This window comes from Stenella coeruleoalba, assembly GCF_951394435.1.
Source record: "Stenella coeruleoalba genome assembly, chromosome: 18".
NCBI classification, from domain to species: domain Eukaryota; kingdom Metazoa; phylum Chordata; class Mammalia; order Artiodactyla; family Delphinidae; genus Stenella; species Stenella coeruleoalba.
In genome coordinates, this window is record NC_137164.1 from 23,404,837 (window position 1) to 23,424,608 (window position 19,772).

At 42.1% G+C, this 19,772-nt stretch overlaps 1 protein-coding gene across 2 annotated transcripts in view; it reads left to right on the forward strand.

Moving 5' to 3' along the window:
* The first annotated feature begins 5,103 nt into the window (after positions 1–5,103).
* The window catches only part of EPSTI1 (epithelial stromal interaction 1), a 99,107-nt gene continuing 84,438 nt past the window's right edge, over positions 5,104–19,772 (forward strand). For both annotated transcript variants that reach the window (XM_079902820.1, XM_079902821.1), the window contains exon 1: positions 5,104–5,495. In XM_079902820.1, coding sequence (XP_079758946.1) covers positions 5,317–5,495 — 179 coding nt within the window. In that variant the 5' untranslated portion in view covers positions 5,104–5,316. The remainder of the gene's footprint in view (positions 5,496–19,772) is intronic.

Sequence of the window (19,772 nt, forward strand, 5' to 3'; positions counted from 1 at the left end):
CCCAACCAAAATGTCTTTTGCTCAGATTAAACTCCTTTACCTAAAGGAAAGAACAAATGATTATTTCCCAGAGGCAGTTCTATTTTAAAAGAAAACCATTTCCTAAACAAATCTCTAATTGGCCAAATTTCAGGCAATTTAACAATCTCACTAGACTTCACGTGTTCCCCAGGTCCCTTAAAACATATAGGCAATTGTCCAATATAGTGGTTCTACAAACTTTTAAAGCCTTGGAACTCTTGCTTCAAACAAAAATCAGGTAGCACTCCACTGTATGGAAGAGACAATGGCTAAAGTACTAGGGTGGAAACAGTGATGGGGATCCAGAACCTTCCCTACTCTCCCTGCTTCTCTCCACCAGCATTGCTACAGAGGCGCACACCTCAGGATAACCCATGTAAAGGCCAGACCATCTTCTCATACAAATGCACACACATAAGGTGAGAGAATGGGTGATAAGCCAGTAGAAGACTCACTCTTTTTTTTTTTAACATCTTTATTGGAGTATACAATGGTGTGTTAGTTTCTGCTTTATAACAAAGTGAATCAGCTATACATATACATATAGCCCCATATCTCCTCCCTCTTGCATCTCCCTCCCACCCTCCCTATCCCACCCCTCTAGGTGGTCACAAAGCACCAAGCTGATCTCCCTGTGGTATGCGGCTGCTTCCCACTAGCTATCTATTTTACATTTGGTAGTGTATATACGTCCATGCCACTCTTTCACTTCGTCCCAGCTTACCCTTCCCCCTCCCTGTGTCCTCAAGTCCATTCTCTACGTCTGCATCTTTATTCCTGTCCTGCCCCTAGGTTCTTCAGAACCATTTTTTTTTCTTTTTAGATTCCATGTATATGTGTTAGCATACGGCATTTGTTTTTCTCCTTCTGACTTACTTCACTCTGTATGACAGTTTGTAGGTCCATCCACCTCACTACAAATAACTCAGTTTCATTTCTTTTTATGGCTGAGTAATATTCCACTGTATATATGTGCCACATCTTCTTTATCCATTCGTCTGTTGATGGACACTTAGGTTGCTTCCATGTCCTGGCTATTGTATATAGAGCTGCAATGAACGTGGTACATGATTCTTTTTGAATTACAGTATTCCCAGGGTATATGCTCAGTAGTGGGATTGCTGGGTTGTATGGTAGTTCTATCTTTAGTTTTTTAAGGAACTTCCATACTGTTCTCCATAGTGGCTGTATCAATTTACATTCCCACCAACAGTGCAAGAGGGTTCCCTTTTCTCCACACCCTCTCCAGCAACTATTGTTTGTAGGTTTTTTGATGATGGCCATTCTGACTGGTGTGAGGTGATACCTCATTGTAGTTTTGATTTGCATTTCTCTAATGATTAGTGATGTTGAGCATCCTTTCATGTGTTTGTTGGCAATCTGTATATCTTCTTTGGAGAAATGTCTATTTAGGTTTTCTGCCCATTTTTGGATTGGGTTTTTTGTTTTTTTGAACTGAGCTGCATGAGCTGTTTGTCAATTTTGGAGATTTTAATTCTTTGTCAGTTGCTTCATTTGCAAATATTTTCTCCCATTCTGAGGGTTGTCTTTTGGTCTTGTTTATGGTTTCCTTTGCTGTGCAAAAGCTTTGAAGTTTCATTAGCTCCCATTTGTTTATTTTTGTTTTTATTTCTATTTCTTTAGGAGGTGGGTCAAAAAGGATCTTGCTGTGATTTAGGTCATAGAGTGTCCTGCCTACATTTTCCTCTAAGAGTTTGATAGTGTCTGGTCTGACATTTAGGTCTTTAATCCATTTTGAGTTTATTTTTGTGTATGGTGTTAGGGAGTGTTCTAATTTCATTCTTTTACATGTAGCTGTCCAGTTCTCCCGGCACCACCTATTGAAGAGGCTGTCTCTTCTCCATTGTATATTCTTACCTCCTTTATCAAAAATAAGGTGACCATATGTGCGTGGGTTTATCTCTGGGCTTTCTATCCTGTTCCATTGATCTATATTTCTGTTTTTGTGCCATTACCATACTGTCTTGATTACTGTAGCTTTGTAGTATAGTTTGAAGTCCAGTAGCCTGATTCCTCCAGCTCCGTTTTTCTTTCTCAAGATTGTTTTGGCTATTCGGGGTCTTTTGTGTTTCCATACAAATTGTGAAATTTTTTGTTCTAGTTCTGTGAAAAATGCCAGTGGTAGTTTGATAGGGATTGCATTGAATCTGTAGATTGCTTTGGGTAGTATAGTCGTTTTCACAATGTTGATTCTTCCAATCCAAGAACATGATATATGTCTCCATCTGTTCGTATCATCTTTAATTTCTTTCATCAGTGTCATAGTTTTCTGCATACAGGTCTTTTGTCTCCTTAGGTAGGTTTATTCCTAGGTATTTTATTCTTTTTGTTTCAATGGTGAATGGGAGTGTTGCCTTAATTTCTCTTTCAGATTTTTCGTCTTTAGTGTATCGGAATGCAGGAGATTTCTGTGCATTAATTTTGTATCCTGCTACATTGATTAGTTGATTGATTAGTTCTCGTAGTTTTCTGGTAGCACCGTTAGGATTCTCTGTGTATAGTTTCATGGATGACTCACTGTTGAGCACCCTGAAGAAGCTTTTAGATGTCTATTGCTATTCACATTTTAGAAAACATACTCACATTTTTAAAAACACTTTGAGAATGTAGCAAAGTGAGAAGTGAACAGAATAAGCAATTTAGATTTTGGCCATTATCTTCTATTTCTATCTCATGTTTGAAACGTGGGTGTGTTACATGGTTGTGTTGTAAAATAAATATGGTCAACTAAATGCATTCCTGAAGTCAGTATTACTATTACCAGCTCCTTTAACAGAACTGGTTTTCCCCTAATGGGCTTTCCCCTACTCAAAATTTGAATTTAATGCAACCACCAAAACAACTACTTTCTCTTCTGAAAAAAGAAGTTTCTGTGGTATTTTCCCAGCAGAAGAGATTCTGAAGATCACCTCCAGAAAGGCCACCCAGATCCATTGTTTGCATTTCTCACCCTGCAGTCACCTCCAACCCAAATGTTCTCAAACACTCATCTTCCTCCTGATTCATGAATGGTTGTGACACCTACCCATTTTACAAAGCTAAAACCTTAAGGTCACCATAAAAACAGCAACCATTAAATTACTGGGGTTCTTAACTAGACATATTGTGTAGGTCAGGATTTTTTAACCTGATCTACTGACGTTTGGGGCAGGATGATTCTCTGTGTGAGGGGCTGTCCTGTGTGCACTGTACGGTGTTTAGCATTATCCCTGGCCTTCACTAGATGCCAATAGCCCCACTTCCACCCGCTTCCAGGCTTCACAATAAAAGTGATCTCCAGGCGTTGCCAAATATCTGCTGGAGGCAAAGTCAACTCCACTTGAGACCAACTGTTGTAGATTAACTCTTTACTCCTCACAATACCCCACAGGGTCCCACCCCAGATCTACTGAATCAGAAACACAAGGGTTAGCTCCAGAAGTCTGTTTCAATACACCCTCCAGGTGGTTCTGATGGGCTCTGACATTTGAGAACCCGTGGTCTACTTGACAGACCTCTAACGCTGCAGGTGGCATAGAAACCCTGACCTCCTTCCCTAACAAGTCCCTTGCCTTTACCTTCTCCTCTCCTGTCTTACTCCACACACTGCCCACCATTCATTGAAATCTTTCACTAGCTATCAAACATGTGTTTGTCTTTATTTTCTAAGCACCAGTAATATAAGCAAAACAATCGAACTCCTAAGTGGCTTGATGACTACAGGCTGGGGTGTTCCAGCCATCCCGCCCCACCTGGAGTAGGTACACACCTTGTCAGCGTAAGCCACAAGCCTCCAGCATTGTGCCTCCTTCTTCTTGGTGAACTCCTTGACTTTTGTGGATCATTCTCAAATGTCCCTTTTCTTTGAATTATTCGGAGGGCTAATCCCTACTTTCCCTGAACATCCAATAGCCTTACACATCTTGTTATTTCGCTTATCCCATGGTGGCATTAACGTTTGTTTACGCATCTTCTAGAGTAGCGGTTGGGTGAGGGAAGAGCCTTCTTTTATCTTTGGGTAGCCAGCTACACAAAGGACAGTGGTGATCATCGCAGCACACATCAGAGTCATCCAGGAGCTATTAAAAAATTGGATGCAGGGACTCACCCCCGGACCTATAGAATCTTGCAAATCAATATTTTAAACTATTCCCATACCATAGTTGAATTACTGCCCAATGTCTTGCACAGAGCAGGTATTTAATCAAAATTTCTTTAATGTCTGATCAATCACGTAACAGGGCTGCATAGAGAATCATCTCTGCCTTCCCCTCAGCTTGCTGCTCCAGTTCTGCTTTTCCTTTCACTTTTGATTTCACTTTCCATTTCCTTTAACTTGAAAGTTCTTGGCAGGGGCTTCCCTGGTGGCACAGTGGTTAAGAATCCGCCTGCCAATGCAGGGGACACGGGTTCCAGCCCTGGTCTGGGAAGATCCCACATGCCACCGAGCAACTAAGCCCGTGTGCCACAGCTACTAAGCCTGTGCTCTAGAGCCCGTGAGCCACAACTACTGAGCCTGTGTGCTGCAACTAATGAAGCCCACGCGTCTAGAGCCCATGCTCCACAAGAGGAAGCCACCACAATGAGAAGCCTGAGCACCGCAACAGAGTAGCCCCTGCTTGCTGCAACTAGAGAAAGCCCGCGCGCAGCAACAAAGACCCAACGGCAGCCAAAATAATAATAATAATAAATAAATAAAAATTTAAAAAAAATTTTAAAAAAGAAAATACTTGGCAAAAACCAAACAGCAGTCAAAACTGATAAAAGGCCAAATTTTGTTTAGATAATTTTAATTATTGACCTAATCTCTGGAATCTGAAGGTTAATATATTGTTCACCGTCTCAAATATCCTGCAGAAACCTCAAATTAGGGTGACCTGTTAAATAGTCCTCAGTTGTCTTTCAGGATTTCAGTTACCTGGTGGCTACTCCCTACTCCCTGCTTGCATGAGGTCTCCGTGATTGATCATAGATAACTTTATCACCCTTTAAGGTGGCTGTGAGACCTCAAACCAACTCACCTGTAGCTGGCCAGGCGCGCTCCATTCAACATCCCAGGCGGGGCGCGCGGCCGGCGCTGTAACCTGCGATCGGGTCAGAGGGCGCCAGGGAGGAGCAAGGTCGGGGAAGTCCTGGGGGGCGGGGCAGCCCGCGGCTGGTAGCGGGAATCGAAACTCAGCTGCTAAACCGCCGCTCCCGCTCTTTGGAATCGCATCTCGAGACCCGCGAAGCGTCTCAGCTCGGCCCTCATCCTTCCCACAGCTGCGGCGGCCCGGGACCCGCGGGCTGTGGACCATGTACACCCGCAGTGGGGTGCAGGGCTCCGGGTTCGGAGCCCCCGCCGCCTCCCGCCCGGCCCGGGACCCCGCTGCGTGGCGCGGGGAGCTGGGCCCGCCGCAGGGCCCCAGGCGGGGTTTAGAGGAGGCTCCCGAGAGCCCTTCGCGGGAGAGCCCGGAGCACGCGGGCCGGAGGTTGTAAGTATTTAACCACCTGTCCTGCGGGGCGGAAGCTCAGACCCCAAACAGGCGCCCAGGCTCTTCTCAGATCACCTAAGTTTGAACCACAGGGGCCCCATTACAGGGTCTCTAAGAAAATGCAGGCTCATTTGTCTAAACAATAGCAGACATGAATTACCTTATAAACTGAGTGTGCCGGTCCGGGATCCTTACTGAACATCCGACCGAGCCCGCGTTCCTTTTGAGGACACTACCTTCCTGATTCTTCAAGGCTGGCTACAGGACTAGGCTACTACTGGGTGTGTAGTAACTGCCTAGGCTTCTTACTAATTTTCCAGATATCTCCAGAACTCATGCTCTTAAATAGTATGAAAATATTTTTTTCCCTTCCTGTCTTAAAAAAACTGATTCCCTAAATAGTATCTTCACATCAGCTGGGAGGGTAAGGGTGAAGAGAGAATGTGTTATTGGGTAGAAGTGCAAATGCTGCCTCTAGGAGCCTGCATTCCAACAAAACTCCCGGATAAAGTAGCCCCTTAGGACCAGAGGACTGAGCCGGAGAGGAAGTGAGTGGGTGTAGTGTTTCTTGCCGCGGGTGTTGATAAGTGCTCTACATGGGAACATGAACTTTATTCCTGGTCTTTGCTTCAGGGACCACAGTTACTATCCTGGAAACATTTATTATGTAAAGTGTCAGTGATCCTCTCCCACCAATGGAATGAGATGCTTTAATCCAACAGTAGGGTTTGTAAAGACATTACTGCTTTTGAAGTGCTGCTTCTGTGAACTGGAACTTTCCAGATGGTTTCATTTTCATCAACTTCTAGTTACATGAAACACAAACGTTGGTTTCTAAGGAACAGTATATAACCTTATGCCCAATAAACAGATTTTCTTTCATCCCTTAACTTTTGAAAGAATTCATAAGTACCAGGCTTTTTAATATTATTCAGCTCTGGGTTGCCCTTAGGTGGTGTGGGTGATTTCAATTAGAGATTGCTGCATTTCTTTCCTACTCAGAATGGGGGTGGGGGGGGGGCGGGGCGGAGCGGAATTCCCCAGCGGTCCAGTGGTTAGGACTCAGCGCGCTCACTGCTAGGGCGGATTCAAGTTTGATCCATGGTGGGGAACTAAGATACTGCAAGCCAAGCGGTGCGGCCCAGAGAAGAAGCGGGGGATATCTGGCCATAATGGAAGTCCTTTAATTCTGAGTATAGCTCTGTAAGCTGTAGCATTTGATGTAACAGAGGTCACGGATGTATGGTTTCACGTTGATGATGAATACCCTCTATGTGCCTTTTTTTTCTATTTTAAAGATCTACTTAGACATAATCATTTAATTGCAAGCTCATAACATCTCATAAACATTAGCAGTTGCATCTGTCTGTTTTCTTATTTGTAAATTAATTGTAAATTACCCCAGAATCTTGCTGGACTAAATTACTCAGAAAGGGGCAGTTTTCTAATTAATTTTCCAGGCCTCAGTATCTGAAGACCTCACTACATTTTGTGATTTCTAATTTGCCAGTAGACCATGAGAGAATACATGGGTGAGTTCAGTGGTGTTTCACAGAACTCACTATTTTCATGTGAACCAGTTGCAAAGATACATTTCCTTCTATGTATATAACAAGTAAGATCCTGTTTGGACCACTCTGAATTCTTCTTACATCTCCAGTAGTCACTTATATCTACTGTTTATTCTTGCTTGTCTCCTTTAATGGAAGCAGGAAACCAAGGAAACTTGTTGAATGGCAAATAACATCTCAGTAAAACTGACCAAAAAGTGCCGTTAAGATTTATTTTCTTGGAGAGAAATTAGAAGCATTTTCTGATAGAAAATTAAGAAAAAGGAAGGATAGAGTTAAGTGCTTAATAGTGAAACTTCACTTGTTCACTTTCAATATGAGCTTATTTATATGCTAAAGGGTTGATCTTTGACCTTGTTTTGTGCGCATCCTTCCACTTATTCATTAGGGAAGCCCCAACGTGGGAAGAGGAGCTTTGATGCCAGGCAGGCTTGGGTTCAAGTTCTGATTCTGCCATTACTTACTCTCTGAACTTCAGCTACTTTATGTCTCAGTGTCCTCATTAGGTGAAGTGAGATAACACCAACCTCTCAGGGTCTGTGTATGTGTGTGTCTGTGTATCCATAAAACAATTTCATGCCTGGCAGAAAACAAGTATCCAGTAAATGTTGGGTGCTGACAGCCTTGAATTCATTTAACAAATGTTTATTGACCAAGTACTGTGCTGTCACCCTGAAGTGTTTATGCCTTGTAAAAACACACTGATTTAAAACGCTGACTTACATATAAATAGAGAGAGACTTTAAGGCAAGTTGTTAGAATGATTCCTGAGGACCTCTAATAGAATCTAAGGCAAGGCTGAGCCCTTAACTATATTTGGATTTAAGTAAAGTGTTTACTAATAAATATTGGATTTCCTAATTCTTTTCAGTTCGTGATTTTATCTTAAATATTGTAAGCTATTTATACAGATTTAAAGAGAAAAAAAGTTCACACAAACTTCTAATCCAAAGTAATCCTTTACCCTTCCCCCAAACTCTAGATAAATATAAGATTAAGGCATGGGTTTTTCTGGAAGGGAATTTTACCTCATTTTACCCAATTCTGGGCAAAAGGCTCTTGCCTATGATAGCAATACAGGCAAGGTTCACTTTGTTCAGATACTTGTCTATAACCATACCTAAAGGTGGTCCTCTATCTTGATGCTGTTTGAAGGAAATATAAAGATATTCTGAAAATGAACCCATAATGTGGAATTTCACTATACAGTTAACTTTAACATAATTTGTATACAAACTCAGTTTACCTTAACATATTTGTGGCCAACTTTATAGCAAAAACTGTAGAGACTTAAAGATTAGCAATAATAACGGCAAGCACTTATGTATTTAACTTATGTTTGTGAAAGTGCATTGCATATGTTAACTCTTTTTTTTAAAAAAATTATTTATTTATTATTTATTTTTGGCTGCATTGGGTCTGTTGCTGTGTGCGGGCTTTCTCTAGTTGCGGTGAGCGGGGGCTGCTCTTTGTTGTGGTGCACGGGCTTCTCATTGCGGTGGCTTCTCTTGTTGCGGAGCACGGACTCTAGGCACGTGGGCTTCAGTAGTTGCAGCACGTGGGCTCAGTAGTTGTGGCTCGCGGGCTCTAGAGCGCAGGCTCAGTAGTTGTGGCGCATGGGCTTAGTTGCTCTGAGGCATGTGGGATCTTCCCGGACCAGGGCTCGAACCTGTGTCCTCTGCTCTGGCAGGTGGATTCTTAACCACTGTGCCACCAGGGAAGCCCCATACATATGTTAACTCTTTGAATCTTCACAACAACCCTATAAAAAGAGAGGGTTTCTAGCTCTGGATATTTAATTAGAAATACAGGAAAAAATAACTACTCAACCAAAGACAAGCCCTTGTGTAGCTTATAGTCTAATTGATGGGGCAGACAGTTATCAGATAATTACATGAGTAACTCTTTATATGCACTGTGAAGGAAAGCCAGGGCCTGAGCTAGTCTGGGGAGCAGGAAAAGTGTTCCCAAGAGGTGATGTTTGAACTGTGATCTATAGGAGAATTAGGAGTTGTGGGTTTTTTGGGTTTTTGTTTTGTTTTTTTCTGACAAATACGTTGTTGCAACACCAATTATCTATAATTCAATTCCTTTCTGACACTACTCACAGCTGCTGCAGATGCCACAAGTTAAGGGCTCAGTCCCACAAGCCTGCTCCCACTTTAGGAGTAAGCCACAAGGGGGGCCCCAGGCTACCCACATCTCTGACTACAAATTTGGGGGTTCCCATGACCTCCCCCCGTGCCCAGGTTTGATAATTCACTAGAATGACTCCCAGAACTCATGGCAACCACTATACTTACAGTTTTATTATAAAGGATACAGCCCTGGAACAGCCAAATGGAAGATACGGGGAGGGGGGTTGCACAGAGTTTCCATACCCTTTCTGGGTGGGTCACCCTCCTAGCACCTGGATGTCTTCACTAATTTGGAAGCTCCCCAAACCTCATTGTTTGAGGATTTTTATTTAGGCTTCATCACATAGGCATAATTGACTAAATTGTTGGCCCTTGGTGATTGAACTCAATCCCCAGCCCCTCTCCCCTTCCCAGAGCTGGGGGAGAGGTGGACCTGAAAGTTCTAACCCTCTAATCACATGGTTGTTTTTTATGGCAAACAGCTCCCATCCCGAAGCTATCTAGGGCCCCCACCAGGAATCATCTCTTTAGCATATAATTGACATTCTTTTTTTTTTGGCTGTGTTGGGTCTTCGTTGCTGCATGCGGGCTTTCTCTAGTTGCGGTGAGCGGGGGCTACTCTTCGTTGTGGTGCGTGGGCTTCTCATTGTGGTGGCTTCTCTTGTTGAGGGAGCGTGGGCTCTAGGCACGGGGGCTTCAGTAGTTGTGGCACGCAGGCTCAGTAGTTGTGGCTCACGGGCGTAGTTGCTCCGTGGCATGTGGCATCTTCCGGAACCAGGGATCAAACCCGTGTCCCCTGCAATGGCAGGTGGATTCTTAACCACTGGGCCACCAGGGAAGTCCTGACATTCTTATAACTTAGAATTCCGAGATTTTAAGGAGCTCTGAGCCAGGAACCAGGGACAATGATTGAATACTTAAACTTTATTATACCACGGTAGTTTAAATAGCCTCTATGGCAGCCAGGGAAGCTTGCTCTTCAGATCTTCAAAAGACTCTACTGTGGGGAGCACAGTCAACTGACAGCTCTAGTTGCCATCCTTTTGAATCCATTGTACCCTTTGCTCTGAGAGCACTCATATTCTGCACTCTTCCCACCAGTGTCTGAGCATTCCAGGTGGGACTCCTTTATGGGGCAGCTTTTGCCAGAAGACTCCCCACTGACCTATCCAAGATTTTCTCAGAACCGTATACCAGCCTGAGGCTCTTCCTACTCAATCCTCCCTCTCTCCCTTCACAGGTGTCAGACCTACTCATGTTCTTAAGGCTTTCCCTGCCTACTGCTGCTTGCTCACCTTTTATCCTTCACAAGCCTTCCTCCCAGTAAATCTCTTGCTTGTCTAATCTCATCTTGATGTCTACTCCTCGGAGGACCCAAATTGACACAGCCTTTAAGATACACCATACCCCTGACAACAGCAGCTTAGACACCATGGCTGTTGGGAGTGCTATATGTCCTGGGGAAACCCACTCCTTTTCCTTATTTCGTCCCTTGGGGCTCAGGGGACATTCCCTAGTTTCCTTCCTCTAACTTCAATACTTTGCCCAGTTTGTTGTGCTCCAGGGAAGAAATTGACCCTGATAACTGATACATTTTTTTCCCCTTCATCCTCAAACTCTCAAGGGAGAGTGAAGGGAGAATAAAGAATGACTTGAGGGCTTCCCTGGTGGCGCAGTGGTTGAGAATCTGCCTGCCAGTGCAGGGGACACTGGTCTGGGAGGATCCCACATGCCGCGGAGCAACTAGGCCCGTGAGCCACAATTACTGAGCCTGCGCGTCTGGAGCCTGTGCTCCTCAACAAGAGAGGCCGCGATAGTGAGAGGCCCGCGCACCGCGATGAAGAGTGGCCCCCGCTTGCCACAACTAGAGAAAGCCCTCGCACAGAAACGAAGACCCAACACAGCCATAAATAAATAAATAAAATTAAAAAAAATGTGTTTAAAAAGAATGGCTTGGTAAGCCCACTTATTAATGGCCAATTCCTGATTTTTCTCTCTTAAAGAACACCGTGTTATTATTATTATTATTTTTTGCGGTACCCGCGCCTCTCACTGTTGTGGCCTCTCCCGTTGCGGCGCACAGGCTCCGGACGCTCAGGCTCAGCGGCCATGGCTCACGGGCCCAGCCGCTCCGCGGCATGTGGGATCTTCCCGGACCGGGGCACGAACCCGTGTCCCCTGCATCGGCAGGTGGACTCTCAACCACCGGGCCACCAGGGAAGCCCTACTATGTTATTTTAGGATTAAACATTTCGTAAATGTAAGATGAGATATAAGATGGGAAAAATGATAACATAGTCATTAAGTTATATAGCATTAGTTCCATTTTTATAAACATCACTATTTATTCACTGTTGAGTATACTCTTAATCCTGATGTATAATTTATACCCAAGACAGACCATCAAAAACTTAAGTCATTCTGGACTCAGCTCCCTTGAATCTGAACTAGCCACATAAAATAGTCTTAAATGAAGTGCAAGTTTTTACAAACTTATGAGAGCCTACAGGAACTGCTTTCCCTATTTTTTCTTCACTGCAAATGCCCCAGATTTCTCTTCTGTCTCCTCTTATGGCAGTGAGAAAATAAGCTTTTGCCTGTAGTTGTTAAATGGCATGAAAGCATCAGGCTATTACCCCTCCTTGGAGATGGAGAACTGAATAACGCCTGAGTTCCTTTTAGTGCTCTGAAATAAGGGTACCTAGGAAGAGAAAAATCTGTGATTGATTCTAATGAGAAATCTTCCTGATGGCTGAATATAGATAGCTATTCATTAGGGAACTATTTAACTCAGTCTCCAGGCAAGGCTCGTAAGCATTCAGCAAGTTTGTAAAACAACAGACAGTGTTTAACTCAATGATAATTTTATGACTCAGTGAGCTGGGTAGGTGTCTCTATGGGCAGATTCTACTACCAAACTACTCAGTAGAGCTCTCCTTATTGGACTGCTTTTAGGTCTCACGCTCTTTGGAAGCCTCTGTTTGACTGCTTTCAGAATTAAGAAATGTGACAAAGCACTGCAGTACTGTGGTAGCAGAAAGGAAATTAGTTATGACCTGGAATAGTTAAACTGGGTACTCCGAGGGACTAAAACCGAAATAACAATCAGTACCTCGAACTTTTATGTCTTGAACTTATAACCGCGTGCTACACGCATCATATAACTCATTTTTCTCTTCACAGTAAACACTATGCCCCCTTATAGTTGAAGAAACTGAGTCTTGAGAGAGTGTATGATTTCCTAAGGTCTCATGGCTTTTTTTTAGTCACAGAACCAGCCCTCAGACCTGAGTCTATCTGCCAAAGTCTGGATCCTGAACATGATGGGGCTGGAGGAGGGAGTGACAGTGCAGCTCGTGAATTTCCTATCAGTGGTCCTATTTTCACATCAACAAAATAGAATTCCTGTAGACTGAAGAGAGTGGTACCATAGAATCAGCAATGTGACATTTATTTACAGTTTTAAAATGATTTGGATAGAGAAGTAGTTTGTAGGAGTGAAGTTTCTGTGGCGATCCTGTTTTCTCTGCTGCTTTTCTTCATGACAGCTTGGTTGGCTTACATTAGAACAGTTTTCTCACTGTCACTGTTTCTGAGCAACCTAAACCCCATACTGCCTTCCAGAGATCTTTCAGACTTCTGACCGCAGCCTAAAGTTAGCAATGCATTTGACATTCATGACCTAGTACATGTATGGGTCTAGGTCATATGTGAGTTTATATATAACTGAAAAAATGTCAGAAAACAGTTCTCACCCTTACTATATGTGATGGACTTTGACTTTTTCTATTCTTTTTTTTTTTTTTTTTTTTTTTTTGCGGTACGTGGGCCTCTCACTGTTGTGGCCTCTCCCGTTGCAGAGCACAGGCTCCGGACGTGCAGGCTCAGCGGCCATGGCTCACGGGCCCAACCGCTCTGCGGCATGTGGGATCTTCCCGGACCGGGGCACGAACCCGCGTCCCCTGCAAAGGCAGGGGGACTCTCAACCGCTGTGCCACCAGGGAAGCCCTGTGCCACCAGGGAAGCCCGACATTTTCTATTCTTATTCATTAAAAATAAACCCATTAAGTTGATTTCATGGCTCATTAGTGGGTTACCACCTACAGTGTGAAAAGCAAAGCATTGTTCTTTGCATGGCAGAAGAGATTGTTGGAATGGATGGAAAGAAAAGACATTTTGGTTTGATTAGGTCAAATTTACCTTCCTGTTTATACAGGAGGGGAGAAATTATGGTCTTGTTTAGGATGAATTTCCAACTTTTCTACACTAGATTCCACTCCTTAATGTGGTATGCATTTGAATTCTGCTAAGTCTTGGGGAGCAATCATTTTTGTTCAAATACAATATCAAAAATGAGTGGGCATTTCTCAAAAAGTCTGACAGCTGAAACAGTGAAGCAATAAATCAACAGGATGATGAAAGCTTGAAAACACATAATACCTATAATAATCGTTTAGAAGCATAGCAGAAATGAGAAAAAAGAAACTTAGTTCAATCACACAGTAAGGTTACTTACTTCAAAGTCAGTAGAGTGCTGTAAGGTTATACTATTGTTAAGATTAATTGCATCTATTCAGAATGTATTTGAATCTGAAACAAAACCTTAACAGGAAAAAAATCATCACAGGGAGAAGACTGCATTTGAAGGGTCTTCTATATCAGAGAATCAGCCAATGATGGTTCCTTTGTTCTGTAATGTTTGTAATTCACCCCCCCCCCCAACCATGAACACTTAAAAGGCAATTTATTAAAGTCCTGTAGAAAAACTGAAGACATTTCCCATCGTTAAAACTCAAGGGCTGGTATTGCCCAGTGTTTGTTTTGCTAGGGGACCAGTGAGAGCGGAAATCCTGTGCTACCTAGTCCTGTAAGAAAAGCTGAACCCCTGATTTAAGAAGTCTTTATTTTAAATATTTTCTCATTTAATACTCCTTGGAATATTTTTTCATGATTATAAAAGTAAAGTCATATCTGCTTGTTATAAAAATCTAAACATTACATTGGGAATTCCCTGGTGGTCCAGTGGTTAGGACTGAGCACTTACACTGCCGTAGCCCAGGTTCAATTCCTGGTCGGGGAACTAGGATCCCACAAACCATGCGGCGTGGCCAAAAACCCCAAAAAACCCAAAAAACTAAACATTACAAAACTAATACAGAAAGGAAAAGTCCCCTGCAATTCAGATCCTTAGAAATAAACACTTCAAGCTGTTTGGTATAAGGACCTCTTTATCTTTAAAGTGTAAGTTGTTCTTTTTGACTTTTAATCCAAGTAGAAAGACTTAGAGCCATTATGCCCTTCAATTTCTACCGCCAATAGAAGGTGACAATAATAATAAGTGTCTTATACATAATATGTTATATATAATTATTATAATAAAATAGATATCTCCAAATAGGTGTCTTAAGCATAGACGGCTTTGTTTCTCTCCTATAAAGTCAGTCTGAAGGTAGGTAGTCTGGGGATGATATAGTACAAATAATAGGCAATCATAATAGAACATTTGTTATTTCCTAGCCTTGTTCTAAGCACTTCATACTCTAAGAGATAGATATTTGTTATCCCCATTTTATAGGTGAAAGAATGGAAAAACTAATTTGCTCAAAGTTATAGTTAGGAAGTAACAGAATTAGGGTTCAAAGCAGGGCACTTTGGCAATAGATTACCACTCATGTGGTAGTCTTACAGATTGCTTCTTTCTGCTCTGCTGTTTCTGATGCATGTCTTACATATTCAAGTTGCCTCACTGACCAAGATGGTTGCTTGAGCACCAGCTTACACTTCAACCTTCCAGGAAGGGGGGAGGGCAACCAAAAAGCTTTTCCTGTCCATCTGTCTGTCTTCATTTAATGGAGATTTCCTAGAAATCCTTCTCAATGGCTTCCCCTTATATCTCAATTTGCCAAACTTAATCACACAGTCATATTTGGCTATAAAGAAGGTTGGGGACTATAGTCTTAATGGAGCACATTGTTGACCTGAATAATATAGGAGTGCTTTTAGTAAGGAGGTGGTGAGAATGAATGGTTAGGTAGGCCAGCATCTATTCTGGTTTAGGAATTGAGAAGAGTCAAGCATAAGAGCAGATATTAATCATATGATCAAACTGTCACTGGAACTTTGGAAATGCAAATGGGATATCTACGGAAGAAAATTTTAAATGTAGTCCACATTCCTGTTCATAGTATTGATTTTATAGGACTATTAAGGGTTTTCTTCTGGATAATGTTCTGTGCAATCTTTGTTTTATGCTTTGCACATCCTGCAGGATTGTTTATAATAGTGAACAATTGAAACAACTGAAATGGTTAAGTGAGTGGTTATATTAATGGTGCATTGATGTTGTGAAATATTATGTAGCCATTTAATATTAAGCTTGTTACGTGCATAGTTGGGAAAACCACTTATAAGTGAAAGCAGCATATAAAATTGGACTTTATATATGATTGCAACTGTGTAATATGTACAGAATATAGATTGAACTGAAATTCACCCAAATAACACTGTAACTGAGATCTCTGAGGAGTGGGGTTATGAGTGACTTTTAAATGTTTTAAAGATAATTTTCTGCATTTTCTTATGTGAGCATATGTTTATTTCAAAATCAGGATGAATTTCATTTTTAAATATTCTATGCAGATATTTAGATATAAATACCTTGTCTTGCATTTCTAGTTTTCTCCTTTAAGTTACAGATTGCCTTGAGGAACAGTGCTTAAGACATGTGGACATATTCAGAGCTTAGCCTAATGATAACAATAATAATAAGAGGAATAATAATAATAGAAAATGTATAACAATTTGATAAGCGTTTTCATGCAAATGCCAATTTTCTTATCACCAAGCCATTCTTAAATATTCTCTTGTTGGAAAAGATAGTCCTCCTTGGGCCTCTTGCACTCTAGATGTCTTGCTGGGTATGCCAAGATTGCATACCTGACTACTCTAACCTGGACTATTTCTTAGGGTTGTTGTGTAGCTGGGAACCTTGAGAGATGAGGTACATTCTCCCCAGAACAAAGACCAGGCTTGCTTACTGTCTGCTATAAAAATGGTGGATTCCACGATTCAGTGTTCCTCAGCTGCAATGCAAACACACTGTGTGTGCAGCATCCGTCATGTTGACTTGGAACCAGAGAGGACAGACATAAATACGCTGATGCCATGCCATGAATAATAAAGTCTACCAGCATCCATGAAATAGTAACAGCCTAACTATTAGGCTAACTTTAGCTTGCAAGTAGGTTCAAATCACATCCCAGACCTGACATCTCTATGTTCTGAAAATATGAATTCCTTGTAGTTACTTTTACTGAGGAAGCAATTTGATACATTTTGCAAGTATACTTACCATTTGGTCCCCATCTCTACTTTCATCACTGGTTTTTGCCCTCATAAAGATGGTGAGTCTCTCCGATATTATATTTCATATATATTCTTTGTATCTTTAGAGAGAATCTTTCTTGCTTTTTTTTTAATAGATGAACTTATTTTTGTTTATTTGTTTATTTAAGGAGATTGAGATTGACACATATACAGTATTTATTTTTAATTTAATTTATTTATTTTTGGCTGCGTGGGGTCTTCGTTTCTGCGCACAGGCTTTCTCTAGTTGTGGTGAGCAGGGGCTACTCTTTGTTGCAGTGCACAGGCTTCTCTTTGCGGTGGCTTGTCTTGTTGCAGAGCACGGGCTTTGGGCGCTGGGGCTTCACTAGTTTTGGCACGCGGGCTCAGTAGTTGTGGTTCTTGGGCTCTAGAGCGCAGGCTCAGTAGTCGTGGCACACAGGCTTAGTTGCTCCGCGGCATGTGGGATCTTCCTGGACCAGGGCTCAAACCCGTGTCCCCTGCACTGGGAGGCAGATTCTTAACCCCTGCGCCACCAGGGAAGCGCTCTTGCTTCTTTTTTCATAGCTTTTTATCATTTACATGTATGTGTTTCAAGTGAAGAAGCACAACATCTTTCAGGTCTATCCTGTATGATTGTGCCAGTTAGTAACTACAGACTTGCCTGGCTAAGGTAGTAATTTGAAGCTGAAATACATACGCAATCATTTGCCTTAGTGTGGGGTTACCTCCACCTGGCAGAATCCTATGAACAAAGGCCCTGATGACCTGGTGGTCTCTTGTTTATCTTTTCCTTCTGGGTGTCTGTTTAGCCCTCTGGGCATCTATTCCACCCTCCAACAGAAGCTGTGAGTTACAGAACTAACCAGCTTCACATCAGTCTCTTGGGTGTGCAGACTATGTCTGGGGCTCTCTAGGCTCTGAGACCAAAGAGAATTCATTAGTCCTTCCACACCAGAGATGTGGAATGCAGGATCAGGGCTGGTGTGACGGGCTTAGGGGACAAGGATGATTTACTCAGTCTGATCTTGGTATTTTTTTTCTTAGGAATACGGTCTGTTTATAAAAGAAGTTTTGCAAACCTGAATGCCTCATGAGGTTTGATTCACGTTGGTTAAAAACAGTAAGCTTCAGAGTCCTATGTTGAAGACGGTATTAAAAAGATATATAGAAAAACACATCTAGAATCTAAATCTCTATCCAGTGCCTTTGATTAACCAGAAATTTTCCTTTGTTTCAATTTCACCCAAGGATAAGATTTTCTTGAACTATGAAAACCTCAAACCAGTCTTTTGTAGGACAGTAGACTTTATGTGTCTACTATTCTGCTTGAAATGATGTTTGTCACTTAATCTCTTTCTGAATTTTTGCTCTTGAGTGCATTTCTTTTTTACTCAAACCAGTGTTGTTCCTAATTAGAAATTTAAATCACATCTGCTGCAGTTTGTACACACCAGGATGTATTTATGTAATACTTTCAGCCAGCCAAGATATTTTTCATGACTCCAACATACCATTTTTTTTCATAGAGTGCTTATTGATGAGACCTTATAAAAATGCACAAGAATGTGCATGGAGAGGCAGCTGTGTAGCTCAGGAGGGACCTCACAAGGAAGAGATTTCTTAAATATATGTATTTAAGAAATATATGGTACAGAAAAACACTTCTCCGTCTTACGCCGTTCTTTATACGTTCTCCCTTAGTGTATCTCATGGATGTGTGCTGTTGGAAAGTGAAAATAATCTTACAAATGGAGATATTTCATTAAATTTCAATGAGGTAATTAAGGAAACTCATTTTCAAAGATATACATTTATTTCAGTGGCTTGCATGTTGCTTAATCAGGAAATGACCAGAATACTAAATACAGGTAGGTTGGGCTTGTCTCCATCAGTAGCTTTGAGAGTCAGGCTGGGGGCTTCCCTGGTGGCGCAGTGGTTAAGAGTCCGCCTGCCGATGCAGGGGACACGGGTTTGTGCTCCGGTCCGGGAAGATCCCACATGCCGCGGAGCGGCTGGGCCCGTGAGCCACGGCCGCTGAGCCTGCGCGTCCGGAGCCTGTGCTCCGCAACGGGAGAGGCCACAACAGTGAGAGGCCCGCGTACCGCAAGAAAAAAAAAAAAAAAAAACAAGAAAAAAAAAGAGAGTCAGCCTGTTGAAAGGAATGACATGGAGGTTAAAACAGCAGAGGCCCTTGCTGTGGGTGGAAACTACTTGGCAGAAAGCATGAATAAGTTATACTTGTTATTCATGTCAAGGGAAAGCTAAGAGAGAAGGGATGAATATTTGTATCTACCCAGGCGTTATGCGCTGCCACAGGATATTAAAAAATAAAAAGCCGATCCTGAGACTTAAGCTCCTCTTCCTATAGGAGGGAAGAGGAATAGAGGCTCCATTGTTTGGCAATGCTTTCTTCTGAATATTATATTTCAGATTTGACATTTTCAGCCAATAAAATATTGCTAAGAAGGTTGCTAAGGAATTCTCTAACAAAACATTTCTTACTGGGACCGCTGTCCTTGAGCCTGGGGTTACGTTTAAATGTTTTCGATTAAAAGCCCCTGATTTCAAGGCTAGATAATTCTCCCCCTTTTTTCACGGCCCTGTATTGTCTGGGTACTTGTCGGCTACACATGTTGGCCATAGATGGACCACAGAACTATTCCTAAGACGAAAGATTCCAGTGTGATATTGTCACACTTAATCAGATTAGATATTGCAGAATAAAATCTTTTACAAACTGTTTTTTCTTTTCAAACCTTTCCTGATAGTTTTGTAAGAGAGATTCATGGAACTTGGAAAATTCTCTATGAAGCTTCTCTTAGCAAAGTGTTAGCACAGAAACCCTTTTTGCCACTTGAGATCCTATCCTTTAAGCCTCAACTTGCTATTCTTCTCTGAAATTTTCTACTCCTCTGGGGTCTCACTGACTCCCCTCCACCTTGCATCTCTGACTACTTCCATCATCCCACTTTGAGGCTTGTTTGAATATCCTTGTGGTCTGCTCTGGTGGTTTTATGAATTGTTCCTAATTAAAGTGTAAGCTCTGTTAAAGGGGTTGGTGTCCGTTTTTTTGTATCTCCCCTCATGCCTTATAAGCCCCTAACATAACAAGTCCATAATGGGTGCTTGGCTAAGTAGATTTACTTTGTTTGGAAGTCTATCAAGAGGCCGAAGTTAAGGACAGTCATATTTTATGTTTTCTACATTGAGCTGAATACTTA